General features: G+C 46.0%; 1 protein-coding gene across 8 annotated transcripts in view; it reads left to right on the top strand.

The window, feature by feature from the left end:
* LOC131955385 (ATP-dependent RNA helicase SUPV3L1, mitochondrial) overlaps window positions 1–19816 on the top strand; it is a 38847-nt gene that overhangs the window by 15250 nt on the left and 3781 nt on the right. For all 8 annotated transcript variants that reach the window (XM_059319530.1, XM_059319538.1, XM_059319528.1 and 5 more), the window contains 11 exons: window positions 772–940; window positions 2088–2199; window positions 5700–5869; window positions 7211–7262; window positions 9556–9684; window positions 10490–10583; window positions 11012–11231; window positions 12505–12585; window positions 14252–14431; window positions 15029–15177; window positions 17089–17341. In XM_059319530.1, the coding sequence (XP_059175513.1) occupies window positions 772–940; window positions 2088–2199; window positions 5700–5869; window positions 7211–7262; window positions 9556–9684; window positions 10490–10583; window positions 11012–11231; window positions 12505–12585; window positions 14252–14431; window positions 15029–15177; window positions 17089–17341 (1609 nt within the window). The remainder of the gene's footprint in view (window positions 1–771; window positions 941–2087; window positions 2200–5699; window positions 5870–7210; window positions 7263–9555; window positions 9685–10489; window positions 10584–11011; window positions 11232–12504; window positions 12586–14251; window positions 14432–15028; window positions 15178–17088; window positions 17342–19816) is intronic.

Raw genomic sequence — 19816 nt, forward strand, 5'->3', positions numbered from 1 at the left:
ATGTCAGATATCTGGTTAGATTTCTCTGCTAATTAGCTTTTCTAGTAAGTTCTTTGTTACCCAATCTCCATTCTAGCTAACTATTCAGTTGACAGACTAGATTTCTAAAAAAGTTAAAGATTCACCTTAAAGTAGAAGCAGAGCAGAATGATATTTACATCTCAAGTAGTTAAATAAGTGATGTTGTTCTTAAGTGGATGCCACAAAAATGATTTGCTTTAAAACACCATCAGTAGCTGACCCTCAGCCCAGTGACCACAATTTTCAGACAACAGCAAACTGTTCCAGCCAAGGGTAGTTCTTAATCTTACTACCTCCCCTTATTTTCAATTCATTTAAAAACTATATTAGCCGCTTCTAATAGCCTACACTAACACAAACCGGCTCAACAATTGTAAACATTTGGTGTGAACCACATCTCACTAGACTGGTCTAGCTATCTCCCCTTTTGTAATTGAATTTAGTAAATATTATATCTTATATAGTATACAAAAAGCTCAAGTGATTTTTATATCCAGAAATATTTTAATAATGAGATCACATCTGAAATTTGACGATCACCCAAAATGGTGATACCAGGTTTGGCACCCAGCCTAAGTGATGCTATCTCGCCCACCACCTATATACTAGGTCTATATAGATAAGTCCCCCACCCCAGCTAGAGTAACAGTTTATCCGAGTTCCTCCCCCCGTTGTTATTATATTTTTACCGATACTTTGCCAAAGCATTCCACGCAGGCTAATAAAAGAAATATTTTTTCTACCACCCAGGTACCCAGAAGCGAGATCAATCCAAAGAAAATTTATTTTCCATGCTGGCCCCACAAACAGTGGTAAAACTTTCCATGCCCTGGAGAAGCTGATCAAGGCGGAGTCAGGGATTTACTGCGGACCCCTAAAGCTCTTGGCCTCAGAGGTCTACCACAAGTGTAACCAGGCGGTTAGTAGTGACCTTAGCTCTCATTCATGTCACAGAACTTGTATGAAATGTGCCCCATGTCACAGAACTTGTATGAAATGTGCCCCATGTTGTCACAGAACTTGTATGAAATGTGCCCCATGTTGTCACAGAACTTGTATGAAATGTGTCCCATGTTGTCACAGAACTTGTATGAAATGTGCCCCATGTTGTCACAGAACTTGTATGAAATGTGCCCCATGTTGTCACAGAACTTGTATGAAATGTGTCCCATGTTGTCACAGAACTTGTATGAAATGTGCCCCATGTTGTCAGAGAACTTGTATGAAATGTGCCCCATGTTGTCACAGAACTTGTATGAAATGTGCCCCATGTTGTCACAGAACTTGTATGAAATGTGTCCCATGTTGTCACAGAACTTGTATGAAATGTGCCCCATGTTGTCACAGAACTTGTATGAAATGTGTCCCATGTTGTCAGAGAACTTGTATGAAATGTGTCCCATGTTGTCAGAGAACTTGTATGATATGTGCCCCATGTTGTCACAGAACTTGTATGAAATGTGTCCCATGTTGTCAGAGAACTTGTATGAAATGTGTCCCATGTTGTCAGAGAACTTGTATGATATGTGCCCCATGTTGTCACAGAACTTGTATGAAATGTGTCCCATGTTGTCACAGATTTTGTATGAAATGTGCCCCATGTTGTCAGAGAACTTGTATGAAATGTGCCCCATGTCACAGAACTTGTATGAAATGTGCCCCATGTTGTCACAGAACTTGTATGAAATGTGCCCCATGTTGTCACAGAACTTGTATGAAATGTGCCCCATGTTGTCAGAGAACTTGTATGAAATGTGCCCCATGTTGTCAGAGAACTTGTATGAAATGTGCCCCATGTTGTCAGAGAACTTGTATGAAATGTGTCCCATGTTGTCAGAGAACTTGTATGAAATGTGTCCCATGTTGTCACAGATTTTGTATGAAATGTGTCCCATGTTGTCAGAGAACTTGTATGAAATGTGTCCCATGTTGTCAGAGAACTTGTATGAAATGTGTCCCATGTTGTCACAGATTTTGTATGAAATGTGTCCCATGTTGTCAGAGAACTTGTATGAAATGTTCCCCATTTTGTCAGAGAACTTGTATGAAATGTGTCCACTGCCTAGGGTACACCCTGTGACCTGGTGACTGGAGAGGAGAGAAGATTTGCCAGCTCAGATGAAACACCATCCGCCCATGTTGCATGTACTGTAGAGATGGCCAGCTTGACCACACAGTGTAGGTCAACATTTCACACCAGACCACCATCACTAGACCATCACTAGACCACCATCACTAGACTACACTAGACCATCATCACTAGACCATCATCACTAGACCATCATCACTAGACCATCATCACTAGACCATCACCAGACCATCATCACTAGACCACCATCACTAGACCACCATCACTAGACCACCATCACTAGACCACCATCACTAGACCACCATCACTAGACCACCATCACTAGACCATCATCACTAGACCATCATCACTAGACTACACTAGACCACCATCACTAGACTACCATCACTAGACCACCATCACTAGACCACCATCACTAGACCACCATCACTAGACCACCATCACTAGACCACCATCACTAGACCACCATCACTAGACCACCATCACTAGACCACCATCACTAGACCACCATCACTAGACCACCATCACTAGACCATCATCACTAGACCATCATCACTAGACCACCATCACTAGACCACCATCACTAGACCACCATCACTAGACCACCATCACTAGACCACCATCACTAGACCACCATCACTAGACCATCATCACTAGACCACCATCACTAGACCACCATCACTAGACCACCATCACTAGACCACCATCACTAGAACATCATCACTAGACCACCATCACTAGACCATCATCACTAGACCACCATCACTAGACCACCATCACTAGACCACTATCACTAGACCACTATCACTAGACCACCATCACTAGACCACCATCACTAGACCACCATCACTAGACCATCATCACTAGACCACCATCACTAGACCACCATCACTAGACCACCATCACTAGAACATCATCACCAGACTACACTAGACCACCATCACTAGACCATCACTAGACCACCATCACTAGACCATCATCACTAGACCATCATCACTAGACCATCATCACTAGACCACCATCACTAGACCACCATCACTAGACCATCATCACTAGACCACCATCACTAGACCACCATCACTAGACCATCATCACTAGACCATCATCACTAGACCACCATCACTAGACCACCATCACTAGACCACCATCACTAGACCACCATCACTAGACCACCATCACTAGACCATCATCACTAGACTACCATCACTAGACCACCATCACTAGACCACCATCACTAGACCACCATCACTAGACCACCATCACTAGACCATCATCACTAGACCACCATCACTAGACCACCATCACTAGACCATCATCACTAGACCACCATCACTAGACCACCATCACTAGACCACCATCACTAGACCATCATCACTAGACCACCATCACTAGACCACCATCACTAGACCACCATCACTAGACCACCATCACTAGACCACCATCACTAGACCACCATCACTAGACCACCATCACTAGACCACCATCACTAGACCACCATCACTAGACCACCATCACTAGACCACCATCACTAGACCACCATCACTAGACCACCATCACTAGACCATCATCACTAGACATCACTAGACCATCATCACTAGACCACCATCACTAGACCACCATCACTAGACCACCATCACTAGACCACCATCACTAGACCACCATCACTAGACCACCATCACTAGACCACCATCACTAGACCACCATCACTAGACCACCATCACTAGACCACCATCACTAGACCACCATCACTAGACCACCATCACTAGACCACCATCACTAGACCACCATCACTAGACCACCATCACTAGACCATCATCACTAGACATCACTAGACCACCATCACTAGACCACCATCACTAGACCACCATCACTAGACCATCATCACTAGACCACCATCACTAGACCACCATCACTAGACCACCATCACTAGACCACCATCACTAGACCACCATCACTAGACCACCATCACTAGACCATCATCACTAGACCATCATCACTAGACATCACTAGACCACCATCACTAGACCACCATCACTAGACCATCATCACTAGACCATCACTAGACCATCATCACTAGACCACCATCACTAGACCACCATCACTAGACCACTATCACTAGACCACCATCACTAGACCATCATCACTAGACCATCATCACTAGACCACCATCACTAGACCACCATCACTAGACCATCATCACTAGACCACCATCACTAGACCATCATCACTAGACCACCATCACTAGACCACCATCACTAGACCACCATCACTAGACCACCATCACTAGACTACACTAGACCACCATCACTAGACCACCATCACTAGACCATCATCACTAGACCATCATCACTAGACCACCATCACTAGACCATCATCACTAGACCATCACTAGACCACCATCACTAGACCATCATCACTAGACCATCATCACTAGACCATCATCACTAGACCATCACTAGACCATCATCACTAGACCACCATCACTAGACCACCATCACTAGACCACCATCACTAGACCACCATCACTAGACCACCATCACTAGACCACCATCACTAGACCATCATCACTAGACCACCATCACTAGACCACCATCACTAGACCACCATCACTAGACCACCATCACTAGACTACACTAGACCATCATCACTAGACCACCATCACTAGACCACCATCACTAGACCACCATCACTAGACCACCATCACTAGAACATCATCACTAGACCACCATCACTAGACCACCACCACTAGACCACCATCACTAGACCACCATCACTAGACCACCATCACTAGACCACCACCACTAGACCACCATCACTAGACCACCATCACTAGACCACCATCACTAGACCATCATCACTAGACCACCATCACTAGACCATCATCACTAGACTACACTAGACCATCATCACTAGACCACCATCACTAGACCACTATCACTAGACCACTATCACTAGACCACCATCACTAGACCACCATCACTAGACCACCATCACTAGACCACCATCACTAGACCACCATCACTAGACCATCATCACTAGACCACCATCACTAGACCACCATCACTAGACCACTATCACTAGACCATCATCACTAGACCACCATCACTAGACCACCATCACTAGACCATCATCACTAGACCACCATCACTAGACCACCATCACTAGACCACTATCACTAGACCATCATCACTAGACCATCATCACTAGACCACCATCACTAGACCATCATCACTAGACCACCACCACTAGACCACCATCACTAGACCATCATCACTAGACTACACTAGACCATCATCACTAGACCACCATCACTAGACCACTATCACTAGACCACCATCACTAGACCACCATCACTAGACCATCATCACTAGACCACCATCACTAGACCATCATCACTAGACCATCATCACTAGACTACACTAGACCACCATCACTAGACCACCATCACTAGACCACCATCACTAGACCATCATCACTAGACCACCATCAATAGTTCAGTTGTACTAGACAGTTTACAGTTGGGTACATAAACTCCAGCCTCCCAATCCTTTGAATGACTGAACTGTCCCCCCCCCCCCATCCCTCTCAGATGATGTGGCAGTAATTGATGAGATCCAAATGATCCGCGACCAACAGAGGGGCTGGGCCTGGACTAGGGCTGTACTAGGACTTTATGCCAAGGAAATCCATGTCTGTGGGGAGGCCTCCAGCATTGACCTCATCAAGGAAATAGCGCTAACCACAGGAGAGGAAGTAGAGGTAAGTACAGTTGCTGGCTGTTCCATCAGGTGAGACAGTTGCTGGCTGTTCCATCAGGTGAGACAGTTGCTGGCTGTTCCATCAGGTGAGACGGTTGCTGGCTGTTCCATCAGGTGAGACAGTTGCTGGGTGTTCCATCAGGTGAGACAGTTGCTGGCTGTTCCATCAGGTGAGACAGTTGCTGGCTGTTCCATCAGGTGAGACAGTTGCTGGCTGTTCCATCAGGTGAGACAGTTGCTGGCTGTTCCATCAGTTGAGACAGTTGCTGGCTGTTCCATCAGGTGAGACAATTGCTGGCTGTTCCATCAGGTGAGACAGTTGCTGGCTGTTCCATCAGGTGAGACAGTTGCTGGCTGTTCCATCAGGTGAGACAGTTGCTGGCTGTTCCATCAGGTGAGACAGTTGCTGGCTGTTCCATCAGGTGAGACAGTTGCTGGCTGTTCCATCAGGTGAGACAATTGCTGGCTGTTCCATCAGGTGAGACAGTTGCTGGCTGTTCCATCAGGTGAGACAGTTGCTGGCTGTTCCATCAGGTGAGACAGTTGCTGGCTGTTCCATCAGGTGAGACAGTTGCTGGCTGTTCCATCAGGTGAGACAGTTGCTGGCTGTTCCATCAGGTGAGACAGTTGCTGGCTGTTCCATCAGGTGAGACAATTGCTGGCTGTTCCATCAGGTGAGACAATTGCTGGCTGTTCCATCAGGTGAGACAGTTGCTGGCTGTTCCATCAGGTGAGACAATTGCTGGCTGTTCCATCAGGTGAGACAGTTGCTGGCTGTTCCATCAGGTGAGACAGTTGCTGGCTGTTCCATCAGGTGAGACAGTTGCTGGCTGTTCCATCAGGTGAGACAGTTGCTGGCTGTTCCATCAGGTGAGACAGTTGCTGGCTGTTCCATCAGGTGAGACAGTTGCTGGCTGTTCCATCAGGTGAGACAATTGCTGGCTGTTCCATCAGGTGAGACAGTTGCTGGCTGTTCCATCAGGTGAGACAATTGCTGGCTGTTCCATCAGGTGAGACAGTTGCTGGCTGTTCCATCAGGTGAGACAGTTGCTGGCTGTTCCATCAGGTGAGACAGTTGCTGGCTGTTCCATCAGGTGAGACAGTTGCTGGCTGTTCCATCAGGTGAGACAGTTGCTGGCTGTTCCATCAGGTGAGACAGTTGCTGGCTGTTCCATCAGGTGAGACAGTTGCTGGCTGTTCCATCAGGTGAGACAGTTGCTGGCTGTTCCATCAGGTGAGACAGTTGCTGGCTGTTCCATCAGGTGAGACAGTTGCTGGCTGTTCCATCAGGTAAGACAGTTGCTGGCTGTTCCATCAGTTGAGTTAACCTTGAATGTTTCAGGTGTGTAGGTACAAGAGGTTAACCAACCTGACATTCTTAGACTACCCTGTAGGTGAGTACATCAACTTACATCAACTTTACATCAACTTACCAGCTACCCCTTACATCAACTTACCAGCTACCCCTTACATCAACTTTACATCAACTTACCAGCTACCCCTTACATCAACTTTACACCAACTTACCATCTACCCCTTACATCAACTTACCAGCTACCCCTTACATCAACTTTACACCAACTTACCAGCTACCCCTTACATCAACTTACCAGCTACCCTTACATCAACTTTACATCAACTTACCAGCTACCCCTTACATCAACTTACCAGCTACCCCTTACATCAACTTACCAGCTACCCCTTACATCAACTTACCAGCAACCCCTTACACCAACTTACCAGCTACCCCTTACATCAACTTTACACCAACTTACCATCTACCCCTTACATCAACTTACCAGCTACCCCTTACATCAACTTTACACCAACTTACCAGCTACCCCTTACATCAACTTACCAGCTACCCTTACATCAACTTTACACCAACTTACCATCTACCCCTTACATCAACTTACCAGCTACCCTTACATCAACTTTACACCAACTTACCATTTACCCCTTACATCAACTTACCAGCTACCCCTTACATCAACTTTACACCAACTTACCATCTACCCCTTACATCAACTTACCAGCTACCCTTACATCAACTTTACACCAACTTACCATCTACCCCTTACATCAACTTACCAGCTACCCCTTACATCAACTTTACACCAACTTACCATCTTCCCCTTACATCAACTTACCAGCTATCCCTTACATCAACTTACCAGCTACCCCTTACATCAACTTACCAGCTACCCCTTACATCAACTTACCAGCAACCCCTTACACCAACTTACCAGCTACCCCTTACATCAACTTTACACCAACTTACCATCTACCCCTTACATCAACTTACCAGCTACCCCTTACATCAACTTTACACCAACTTACCAGCTACCCCTTACATCAACTTACCAGCTACCCTTACATCAACTTTACACCAACTTACCATCTACCCCTTACATCAACTTACCAGCTACCCTTACATCAACTTTACACCAACTTACCATTTACCCCTTACATCAACTTACCAGCTACCCCTTACATCAACTTTACACCAACTTACCATCTACCCCTTACATCAACTTACCAGCTACCCTTACATCAACTTTACACCAACTTACCATCTACCCCTTACATCAACTTACCAGCTACCCTTACATCAACTTTACACCAACTTACCATCTACCCCTTACATCAACTTACCAGCTACCCCTTACATCAACTTTACACCAACTTACCAGCTACCCCTTACATCAACTTTACATCAACTTACCAGCTACCCCTTACATCAACTTAATAGCTACCCCCTACATCAACTTTACATCAACTTACCAGCTACCCCTTACATGAACTTTACATCAACTTACCAGCTACCCCTTACATCAACTTTACACCAACTTACTAGCTACCTGTTACATCAACTTTACACCAACTTACCAGCTACCCCTTACATTAACATTACATCAACTTACCAGCTACCCCTTGCATCAACTTTAAATCAACTTACCAGCTACCCCTTACATCAACTTTACATCAACTTACCAGCTACCCCTTACATCAACTTAATAGCTACCCCTTACATCAACTTTACATCAACTTACCAGCTACCCCATACATCAACTTACCAGCTACCCCTTACATCAACTTACCAGCTACCCCTTACATCAACTTTAATCAACTTAATAGCTACCACTTACATCAACTTTACATCAACTTACCAGCTACCCCTTACATTGACTTTACATCAACTTACCAGCTACGCCTTACATCAACTTTATATCAACTTACCAGCTACCCCATGCATCAACTTACCAGCTACCTCATACATCAACTTACCAGCTACCCCATACATCAACTTACCAGCTACCCCTTACATCAACTTACCAGCTACCTCTTACATCAACTTTACATCAACTTACCAGCTACGCCTTACATCAACTTTATATCAACTTACCAGCTACCCACATACATCAACTTACCAGCTACCCTTTACATAAACTTACCAGCTACCTCTTACATCAACTTTACATCAACTTACCAGCTACCCCTTACATCAACTTACCAGCTACCCCTTACTTCAACTTACCAGCTACCCCTTACATCAACTTACCAGCTACCCCTTACGTCAACTTACCAGCTACCCCTTACATCAACTTACCAACAGTAATTTTATTTGCTACTCCCTACAGTAACTTACTGTAAGTACCTTTGGTTTATTTGAGATTTTTATGTCAGGAAAATTTGAGAATGTGCGGGCTGGTGACTGTATCGTTTGCTTCTCTAAGAATGATATCTACTACGTCACCAGACAGTTGGAGCAGCTGGGCAAGGAGTGTGCTGTCATATATGGTTCACTACCTCCAAGTAAGTGGTTCACTACCTCCAAGTAAGTGGTTCACTACCTCCAAGTAAGTGGGTTCACTACCTCCATGTAAGTGGTTCACTACCTCCATGTAAGTGGGTTCACTACCTCCATGTAAGTGGGTTCACTACCTCCATGTAAGTGGTTCACTACCTCCATGTAAGTGGGTTCACTACCTCCATGTAAGTGGTTCACTACCTCCATGTAATGGGTTCACTACCTCCATGTCAGTGTGTTCACTACCTCCATGTAAGTGGGTTTACTACCTCCAAGTAAGTAGGTTCACTACCTCCATGTAAGTGGGTTCACTACCTCCATGTAAGTGGGTTCACTACCTCCAAGTAAGTGGGTTCACTACCTCCATGTAAGTGGGTTCACTACCTCCATGTAAGTGGGTTCACTACCTCCATGTAAGTGGGTTCCCTACCTTGATGTAAGTGGGTTCACTACCTCCATGTAAGTGGGTTCACTACCTCCATGTAAGTGGGTTCACTACCTCCATGTAAGTGGGTTCCTTACCTTGATGTAAGTGGGTTCCCTGATGTAAGTGGGTTCCTTACCTTGATGTAAGTGGGTTCCCTGATGTAAGTGGGTTCCCTACCTTGATGTAAGTGGGTTCCTTACCTTGATGTAAGTGGGTTCCCTACCTTGATGTAAGTGGGTTCCTTACCTTGATGTAAGTGGGTTCCTTACCTTGATGTAAGTGGGTTCCCTGATGTAAGTGGGTTCCCTACCTTGATGTAGTAGGTTCCCTACCTTGATGTAAATGGGTTCCCTGATGTAAGTCCCACTCTGACCATGTTTCAGCCACCAAGCTGGCCCAGTCCTCCAAGTTTAATGATGTCAGCTCCAGCTGTAAGGTCATGGTCGCAACTGATGCTATAGGCATGGGCCTTAATCTGTAAGTTGTCTACAGGTGGTCATCCATGTGTCAAGGTCTAGTACAGCTGTGTCAATATCTAGTACAACTGTGTCAATGTCTAGTACAACTGTGTCAATGTTTAATACAACTGTGTCAATGTTTAGTACAACTGTGTCAATGTTTAGTACAACTGTGTCAGTGTTTAGTACAACTGTGTCAATGTCTAGTACAACTGTGTCAATGTTTAGTACAACTGTGTCAATGTTTAGTACAACTGTGTCAATGTTTAGTACATTGTGCCAGTGTTTAGTACAACTGTGTCAGTGTTTAGTACAACTGTGTCAATGTTTAGTACATTGTGCCAGTGTTTAGTACAACTGTGTCAATGTTTAGTACATTGTGCCAGTGTTTAGTACAACTGTGTCAATGTCTAGTACAACTGTGTCAGTGTGTGCCTTGTGTTCCAGTGCCATCAAGAGGGTTGTGTTCTACTCTGTGATGAAGCCAATGTTGAATGAGAAGGGTGAGAGAGAGATGGACCTCATCTCCACCTCCCAGGCCCTGCAGATTGCTGGCCGGGCTGGCCGGTTTAACACGGCCTATCAGCATGGGGAGGTCACCACTTTCTATGCCAAAGACTTGAACATTTTAAAGGACATCATTCAGCAGCATATTGAGCCAATCACGGTAAAGCTTACATCATACATTCAGCCAATCACGGTAAAGCTTACATCATACATTGAGCCAATCATGGTAAAGCTTGCATCATACATTCAGCCAATCATGGTAAAGCTTGCATCATACATTCAGCCAATCACGGTAAAGCTTGCATCATACATTTAGCCAATGGGAATAAAGCTAGATTGCTTGTTGCTGACAAAAAATAATTTTAAAAACTTTTCTACTAGATAAATGAGCTTAAGTTTTGCCAATGTCACAGATGGTTTGTGTTTCAGCAAGGTGGTTTGATGCTATACTAGATAAATGAGCTTAAGTTTTGTCACAGATGGTTTGTGTGTGTTTCAGCAAGGTGGTTTGATGCTATACTAGATAAATGAGCTTAAGTTTTGTCACAGATGGTTTGTGTGTGTTTCAGCAAGGTGGTTTGATGCTATACTAGATAAATGAGCTTAAGTTTTGCCAATGGCACAGATGGTTTGTGTGTGTTTCAGCAAGGTGGTTTGATGCTATACTAGATAAATGAGCTTAAGTTTTGTCACAGATGGTTTGTGTGTGTTTCAGCAAGGTGGTTTGATGCTATACTAGATAAATGAGCTTAAGTTTTGCCAATGTCACAGATGGTTTGTGTGTGTTTCAGCAAGGTGGTTTGATGCTATACTAGATGAATGAGCTTAAGTTTTGCCAATGTCACAGATGGTTTGTGTGTGTTTCAGCAAGGTGGTTTGATGCTATACTAGATAAATGAGCTTAAGTTTTGTCACAGATGGTTTGTGTGTGTTTCAGCAAGGTGGTTTGATGCTATACTAGATAAATGAGCTTAAGTTTTGTCACAGATGGTTTGTGTGTGTTTCAGCAAGGTGGTTTGATGCTATACTAGATGAATGAGCTTAAGTTTTGCCAATGTCACAGATGGTTTGTGTGTGTTTCAGCAAGGTGGTTTGATGCTATACTAGATAAATAAGCTTAAGTTTTGCCACAGATGGTTTGTGTGTGTTTCAGCAAGGTGGTTTGATGCTATACTAGATAAATAAGCTTAAGTTTTGTCACAGATGGTTTGTGTGTGTTTCAGCAAGGTGGTTTGATGCTATACTAGATAAATAAGCTTAAGTTTTGTCACAGATGGTTTGTGTGTGTTTCAGCAAGGTGGTTTGATGCTATACTAGATAAATAAGCTTAAGTTTTGCCACAGATGGTTTGTGTGTGTTTCAGCAAGGTGGTTTGATGCTATACTAGATAAATAAGCTTAAGTTTTGTCACAGATGGTTTGTGTGTGTTTCAGCAAGGTGGTTTGCACCCTACAGCTGACCAGATTGAACTGTTTGCCTATCACCTGCCCAAGGCAACACTCTCCAACCTCATTGTAAGTGTCAGCTTAAACTCTAACCCTTAGACACACTGCATCGCTCTCTCTTTATATATATATATATATATATATATATATATATATATATATATATATATATATATATATATATATATATATATATATATATATATATATATATAATCAGTGTGGCTTTGATTCAGCCATATACTAAATATTTATGTTATTGTAGATGTGTATGTTTGTTCATAGCTCAATGTGCCCTCCATTTCCAGCCTATAGAATGCACCCTCTGTGTTCATAACAACTACACCCAAACACACACACTTATATGCACACTCATACACTCATACACACACACACATACACTCACACAACACTCACCCCATTCACTCATACACAGATAATCACATACATACATTCTCCATTGAAATTAATTGCAATGCCAATAATTCAGCCTCCAAAATGGCACCCCTGTTTCAGTTGACACCTATGTATATATACAATTTGCTTCATTTGACACCTATTTGTTTGTATATGAAAAGTGTACTTATGCATGACAAATATGCATTGTTTAATGACATAATGAGGATAATGCAAAGAAAAAAAAACATTTTTATAAAGTGTAATTACTTTTAAAATAAACTGACAGGAGCTTATGGAATATGCTGGTGGAGGTGTAGGGCGGAGGTGTGGGGTGGAGGTGTAGGTCCAGTGAAGGGTGGAGGAGCTTCACTTGGTTCAACTGTTAATCTTAAGCTCTTCTGTCAATTTAACTCACTTACTTGTTACACTCTTAACCCTGACCTTAACCCCAAACTTAACCCTGAACTCTAACCCTGAACTTTACCCTGAACTCTAACCCTGAACTCTAACCCTGAACTCTAAACCTGAACTTTACCCTGACCTTAACCCTGAACTTAACCCTGAACTCTAACCCTGACCTTAACCCTGAACTTAACCCTGAACTCTAACCCTGACCTTAACCCCAAACTTAACCCTGAACTCTAACCCTGAACTCTAACCCTGAACTTTACCCTGAACTCTAACCCTGAACTCTAAACCTGAACTCTAAACCTGAACTCTACCCTACCCTGACCTTAACCCTGAACTTATCCCTGAACTTTACCCTGACCTTAACCCTGAACTTAACCCTGACCTTAACCCTGACCTCTAACCTTAACCCTGACCTTAACCCTGACCTTAACCCTGAACTCTAACCTTAACCCTGAACTTAACCCTTATCTTAACCCTGAACTCTAACCCTGAACTCTAACCCTGAACTTTACCCTGACCTTAACCCTAACCTTAACCCTGAACTTAACCCCTATCACCAAGCAGAACGAAAGCTGATACTATATGTTCTGTGACTGAAGATTTGTGTTTCCCCACATTTCCCAGCAGGCCGTTAAAATAAACCTGTCTAAAGGGATTGGTTTTCCCCCTGTTACACTACAGCAGGGGGCCTGGTTTAATCATCGAATGTCATGTGCCACCGTGTCAATATTGTAGGCTGCTCTTTAAAGCAAACGTAGGTGCCATGGAGTATTCTTAACAACTTCCAAAAGTTTCAAGGCGATAGGATGAAAGGTGTAGTCATGAGGATAGGATGAAAGGTGTAGTCATGACAATAGGATGAAAGGTGTAGTCATACATACAAATACAAGACAAACATAAGAGACTTTGAATCTCTCTCTATCAGGAGATATTTGAGCTGAGCTGTGCCCTAGACAAGAACATGTTCTTTATGTGTAAGATGGATGACTTCAAGTTCCTGGCCGACATGATTCAACACGTGCCCCTCCCTCTCAGGGTGCGCTATGTCTTTTGCTGCGCCCCCATCTCAGTCAAGCAGCCTTTTTCTTGCACCATGTTTTTACAGGTGAGTCTTAGGCAAACTTTGAACACCCGCAGTTGTGGACACACCTGCAGCTGTGGACACACCTGTAGCTGTTGACACACCCGCAGTTGTGGACACACCTGTAGCTGTGGACACACCTGTAGCTGTGGATACACCTGTAGCTGTGGACACACCTGTAGCTGTTGACACACCCGCAGTTGTGGACACACCTGTAGCTGTGGACACACCTGTAGCTGTGGATACACCTGTAGCTGTGGACACACCTGCATCTGTGGACACCTGCAGTTGTGGATACACCTGCAGCTGTGGGCACACCTGTAGCTGTGGACACACCTGTAGCTGTGGACACACCTGTAGCTGTGGACACACCTGTAGTTGTGGACACACCTGCATCTGTGGACACACCTGTAGCTGTGGATACACCTGTAGCTGTGAACACACCTGCATCTGTGGACACCTGCAGTTGTGGATACACCTGCAGCTGTGGGCACACCTGTAGCTGTGGACACACCTGTAGCTGTGGACACACCTGTAGCTGTGGACACACCTGTAGCTGTGAACACACCTGTAGCTGTGGACACACCTGCATCTGTGGACACACCTGTCTGTATGTTTCAGTTTGCCAGAAGGTTCAGCAGGAACGAGCCCCTGACCCTGGACTGGCTGTGTCAGAGACTGGGCTGGCCCCTGAGAGCTGCAGGCAACTTGACAGAGCTGGTCCACCTCGAGTGTGTCTTTGATGTCCTGGACTTGTACTTGTGGCTCAGGTAAGCAATCTCCTAAAGCTGGTCCACCTTGAGTGTGTCTTTGATGTCCTGGACTTGTACTTGTGGCTCAGGTAAGCAATCTCCTAGAGCTGGTCCACCTCGAGTGTGTCTTTGATGTCCTGGACTTGTACTTGTGGCTCAGGTAAGCAATCTCCTAGAGCTGGTCCACCTCGAGTGTGTCTTTGATGTCCTGGACTTGTACTTGTGGCTCAGGTAAGCAATCTCCTAGAGCTGGTCCACCTCGAGTGTGTCTTTGATGTCCTGGACTTGTACTTGTGGCTCAGGTAAGCAATCTCCTAGAGCTGGTCCACCTCGAGTGTGTCTTTGATGTCCTGGACTTGTACTTGTGGCTCAGGTAAGCAATCTCCTAGAGCTGGTCCACCTCGAGTGTGTCTTTGATGTCCTGGACTTGTACTTGTGGCTCAGGTAAGCAATCTCCTAGAGCTGGTCCACCTCGAGTGTGTCTTTGATGTCCTGGACTTGTACTTGTGGCTCAGGTAAGCAATCTCCTAGAGCTGGTCCACCTCGAGTGTGTCTTTGATGTCCTGGACTTGTACTTGTGGCTCAGGTAAGCAATCTCCTAGAGCTGGTCCACCTCGAGTGTGTCTTTGATGTCCTGGACTTGTACTTGTGGCTCAGGTAAGCAATCTCCTAGAGCTGGTCCACCTCGAGTGTGTCTTTGATGTCCTGGACTTGTACTTGTGGCTCAGGTAAGCAATCTCCTAGAGCTGGTCCACCTCGAGTGTGTCTTTGATGTCCTGGACTTGTACTTGTGGCTCAGGTAAGCAATCTCCTAGAGCTGGTCCACCTCGAGTGTGTCTTTGATGTCCTGGACTTGTACTTGTGGCTCAGGTAAGCAATCTCCTAGAGCTGGTCCACCTCGAGTGTGTCTTTGATGTCCTGGACTTGTACTTGTGGCTCAGGTAAGCAATCTCCTAGAGCTGGTCCACCTCGAGTGTGTCTTTGATGTCCTGGACTTGTACTTGTGGCTCAGGTAAGCAATCTCCTAGAGCTGGTCCACCTCGAGTGTGTCTTTGATGTCCTGGACTTGTACTTGTGGCTCAGGTAAGCAATCTCCTAGAGCTGGTCCACCTCGAGTGTGTCTTTGATGTCCTGGACTTGTACTTGTGGCTCAGGTAAGCAATCTCCTAGAGCTGGTCCACCTCGAGTGTGTCTTTGATGTCCTGGACTTGTACTTGTGGCTCAGGTAAGCAATCTCCTAGAGCTGGTCCACCTCGAGTGTGTCTTTGATGTCCTGGACTTGTACTTGTGGCTCAGGTAAGCAATCTCCTAGAGCTGGTCCACCTCGAGTGTGTCTTTGATGTCCTGGACTTGTACTTGTGGCTCAGGTAAGCAATCTCCTAGAGCTGGTCCACCTCGAGTGTGTCTTTGATGTCCTGGACTTGTACTTGTGGCTCAGGTAAGCAATCTCCTAGAGCTGGTCCACCTCGAGTGTGTCTTTGATGTCCTGGACTTGTACTTGTGGCTCAGGTAAGCAATCTCCTAGAGCTGGTCCACCTCGAGTGTGTCTTTGATGTCCTGGACTTGTACTTGTGGCTCAGGTAAGCAATCTCCTAGAGCTGGTCACTGGGGTTAGTTGCTGGGGTCACTGGGGTCAGTGAGATGTGTCCTTGCAGCAGGTAGTTTTTTTTGTTTCAGCTACAGGTTCCCAGACATGTTCCCTTTGTGTTTCAGCTACAGGTTCCCAGACATGTTCCCCTTGTGTTTCAGCTACAGGTTCCCAGACATGTTCCCCTTGTGTTTCAGCTACAGGTTCCCAGACATGTTCCCCTTGTGTTTCAGCTACAGGTTCCCAGACATGTTCCCTTTGTGTTTCAGCTACAGGTTCCCAGACATGTTCCCTTTGTGTTTCAGCTACAGGTTCCCAGACATGTTCCCCTTGTGTTTCAGCTACAGGTTCCCAGACATGTTCCCTGATGCTGGCCTGGTGAGAGAGCTGCAGTGTGAGCTGGACCTGATGATCCAGCAAGGGGTCAGCAACCTGGTCCAGCTGGTCAAGAGCCAGCAGAGTGGGCAGATGGACATAAATGAGGAGGAGTTTGAAATGAAAACACGCAGCAACAGAGGGTTGAGGAAGAAACCTTTAGAGGAGGAGATCCAGAGCTCACGGCTGGAACAGAAAGATGCCCTAAGAGAAAACAAGGTGTGGACTTAAACAATCAACACATCTGTCCCTAACACCCCACCATATTTGACCCTAATCTCCCTCAACTACAACTGTGTCACTATTGTCTGCCCCCCCCCCCCACACAACTGACTGTGTCTCTAATGTCCCTCATCTAATGTCCCCCATCTATATCCCCCATCTAATGCCCCCCCCCTAATGTCACCATCTAATGTCCCCCATCTTATGTCCCCCATCTAATGCCCCCCCCCCCCCCAAATTTAATGTCCCCCATCTAATGCCCCCCCCCAATTTAATGTCCCCCACCTAATGTCCCCCATCTAATGTCCCCCCCCATCTAATTTCCCCCATCTAATGCCCCCCCATCTAATTTCCCCCATCAAATGTCCCCCATCTAATGTGCCCCCCCCAATGTCCCCCATCTAATGTCCCCCATCTAATGTCCCCCATCTAATGTCCCCCATCTAATGTCCCCACCCCCAATTTAATGTCCCCCCCCCCAATGTCCCCCATCTAATGTCCCCCATCTAATGTCCCCCATTTAATGCCCCCCATCTAATGTCCCCCATCTAATGTCCCCCCCCCCCCAATTTATTGCCCCCCCCAATGTCCCCCATCTAATGTCCCCCATCTAATGTCCCCCATCTAATGTCCCCCATCTAATGTCCCCCATCTAATGTCCCCCATCTAATGTCCCCCATCTGATGTCCCCCCCTAATGTCCCACCCCCTAATGTCCCCCATCTAATGTCCCCCATCTAATGTCCCCCATCTAATGTCCCCATCTAATGTCCCCCATCTAATGTCCCCCATCTAATGTCCCCCATCTAATGTCCCCCGTCTAATGTCCCCCGTCTAATGTCCCCCCCCCAATGTCCCCCATCTAATGTCCCCCATCTAATGTCCCCCATCTAATGTCCCCCATCTAATGTCCCCATCTAATGTCCCCCATCTAATGTCCCCCATCTAATGTCCCCCATCTAATGTCCCCCATCTGATGTCCCCCCCTAATGTCCCACCCCCGAATGTCCCCCATCTAATGTCTCCCCTAATGTCCCCCATCTAATGTCCCCCATCTAATGTCCCCCATCTGATGTCCCCCCCCCCTAATGTCCCCCCCTAATGTCCCCCATCTAATGTCTCCCATCTAATGTCCCCCATCTAATGTCCCCCATCTAATGTCCCCCATCTAATGTCCCCCATCTAATGCCCCATCCTAATGTCCCCCATCTAATTCCTCACCTAATGTCCCCCATCTAATGCCCCCTCCCCAATGTCCCCCATCTAATGTCCCCCATCTAATGTCCCCACCCACAATTTAATGTCCCCCCCAATGTCCCCCATCTAATGTCCCCCATCTAATGTCCCCCATCTAATGTCCCCCATCTAATGTCCCCCATCTAATGCCCCCCCATCTAATGTCCCCCATCTAATGTCCCCCCCCCAATTTAATGTCCCCCCCCCAATGTCCCCCATCTAATGTCCCCCATCTAATGTCCCCCATCTAATGTCCCCATCTAATGTCCCCCATCTAATGTCCCCCATCTGATGCCCACCCCCTAATGTCCCCCATCTAATGTCCCCCATCTAATGTCCCCCATCTAATGTCCCCCATCTAATGTCCCCCATCTGATGCCCACCCCCTAATGTCCCCCATCTAATGTCCCCTATCTAATGTCCCCCATCTAATGTCCCCCATCTAATGTCCCCATCTAATGTCCCCCATCTAATGTCCCCCATCTAATGTCCCCCATCTAATGTCCCCATCTAATGTCCCCCATCTAATGTCCCCCATCTAATGTCCCCCATCTGATGCCCACCCCCTAATGTCCCCCATCTAATGTCCCCCATCTAATGTCCCCCATCTAATGTCTCCCCTAATGTCCCCCATATAATGTCCCCCCTCTAATGTCCCCCATCTGATGTCCCCCCCTAATGTCCCCCATCTGATGTCTCCCATCTAATGTCCCCCATCTAATGTCCCCATCTAATGTCCCCATTTTGTGTCCCCCATCTAATGTCCCCTATCTAATGTCCCCTATCTAATGTCCCCCATCTAATGTCCCCATCTAATGTCCCCCATCTAATGTCCCCCATCTAATGTCCCCCATCTAATGTCCCCCATCTAATGTCCCCATCTAATGTCCCCCATCTAATGTCCCCATCTAATGTCCCCCATCTGATGTCCCCCCCTAATGTCCCCCATCTAATGTCTCCCATCTAATGTCCCCCATCTAATGTCCCCCATCTAATGTCCCCCATCTAATGTCCATCTAATGTCCCCCATCTAATGTCCCCCATCTAATGTCCCCCATCTGATGTCCCCCCCCCTAATGTCCCCCCCTAATGTCCCCCATCTAATGTCTCCCATCTAATGTCCCCCATCTAATGTCCCCCATCTAATGTCCCCCATCTAATGTCCCCCATCTAATGTCCCCCCCTAATGTCCCCCATCTAATGTCCCCATCTAATGTCCCCCATCTAATGTCCCCCA

This window comes from Physella acuta, unplaced genomic scaffold (genome assembly GCF_028476545.2).
Source record: "Physella acuta isolate Inbredline_101_S28 unplaced genomic scaffold, ASM2847654v3 ptg000079l, whole genome shotgun sequence".
Classification (NCBI taxonomy): Eukaryota; Metazoa; Mollusca; class Gastropoda; family Physidae; genus Physella; species Physella acuta.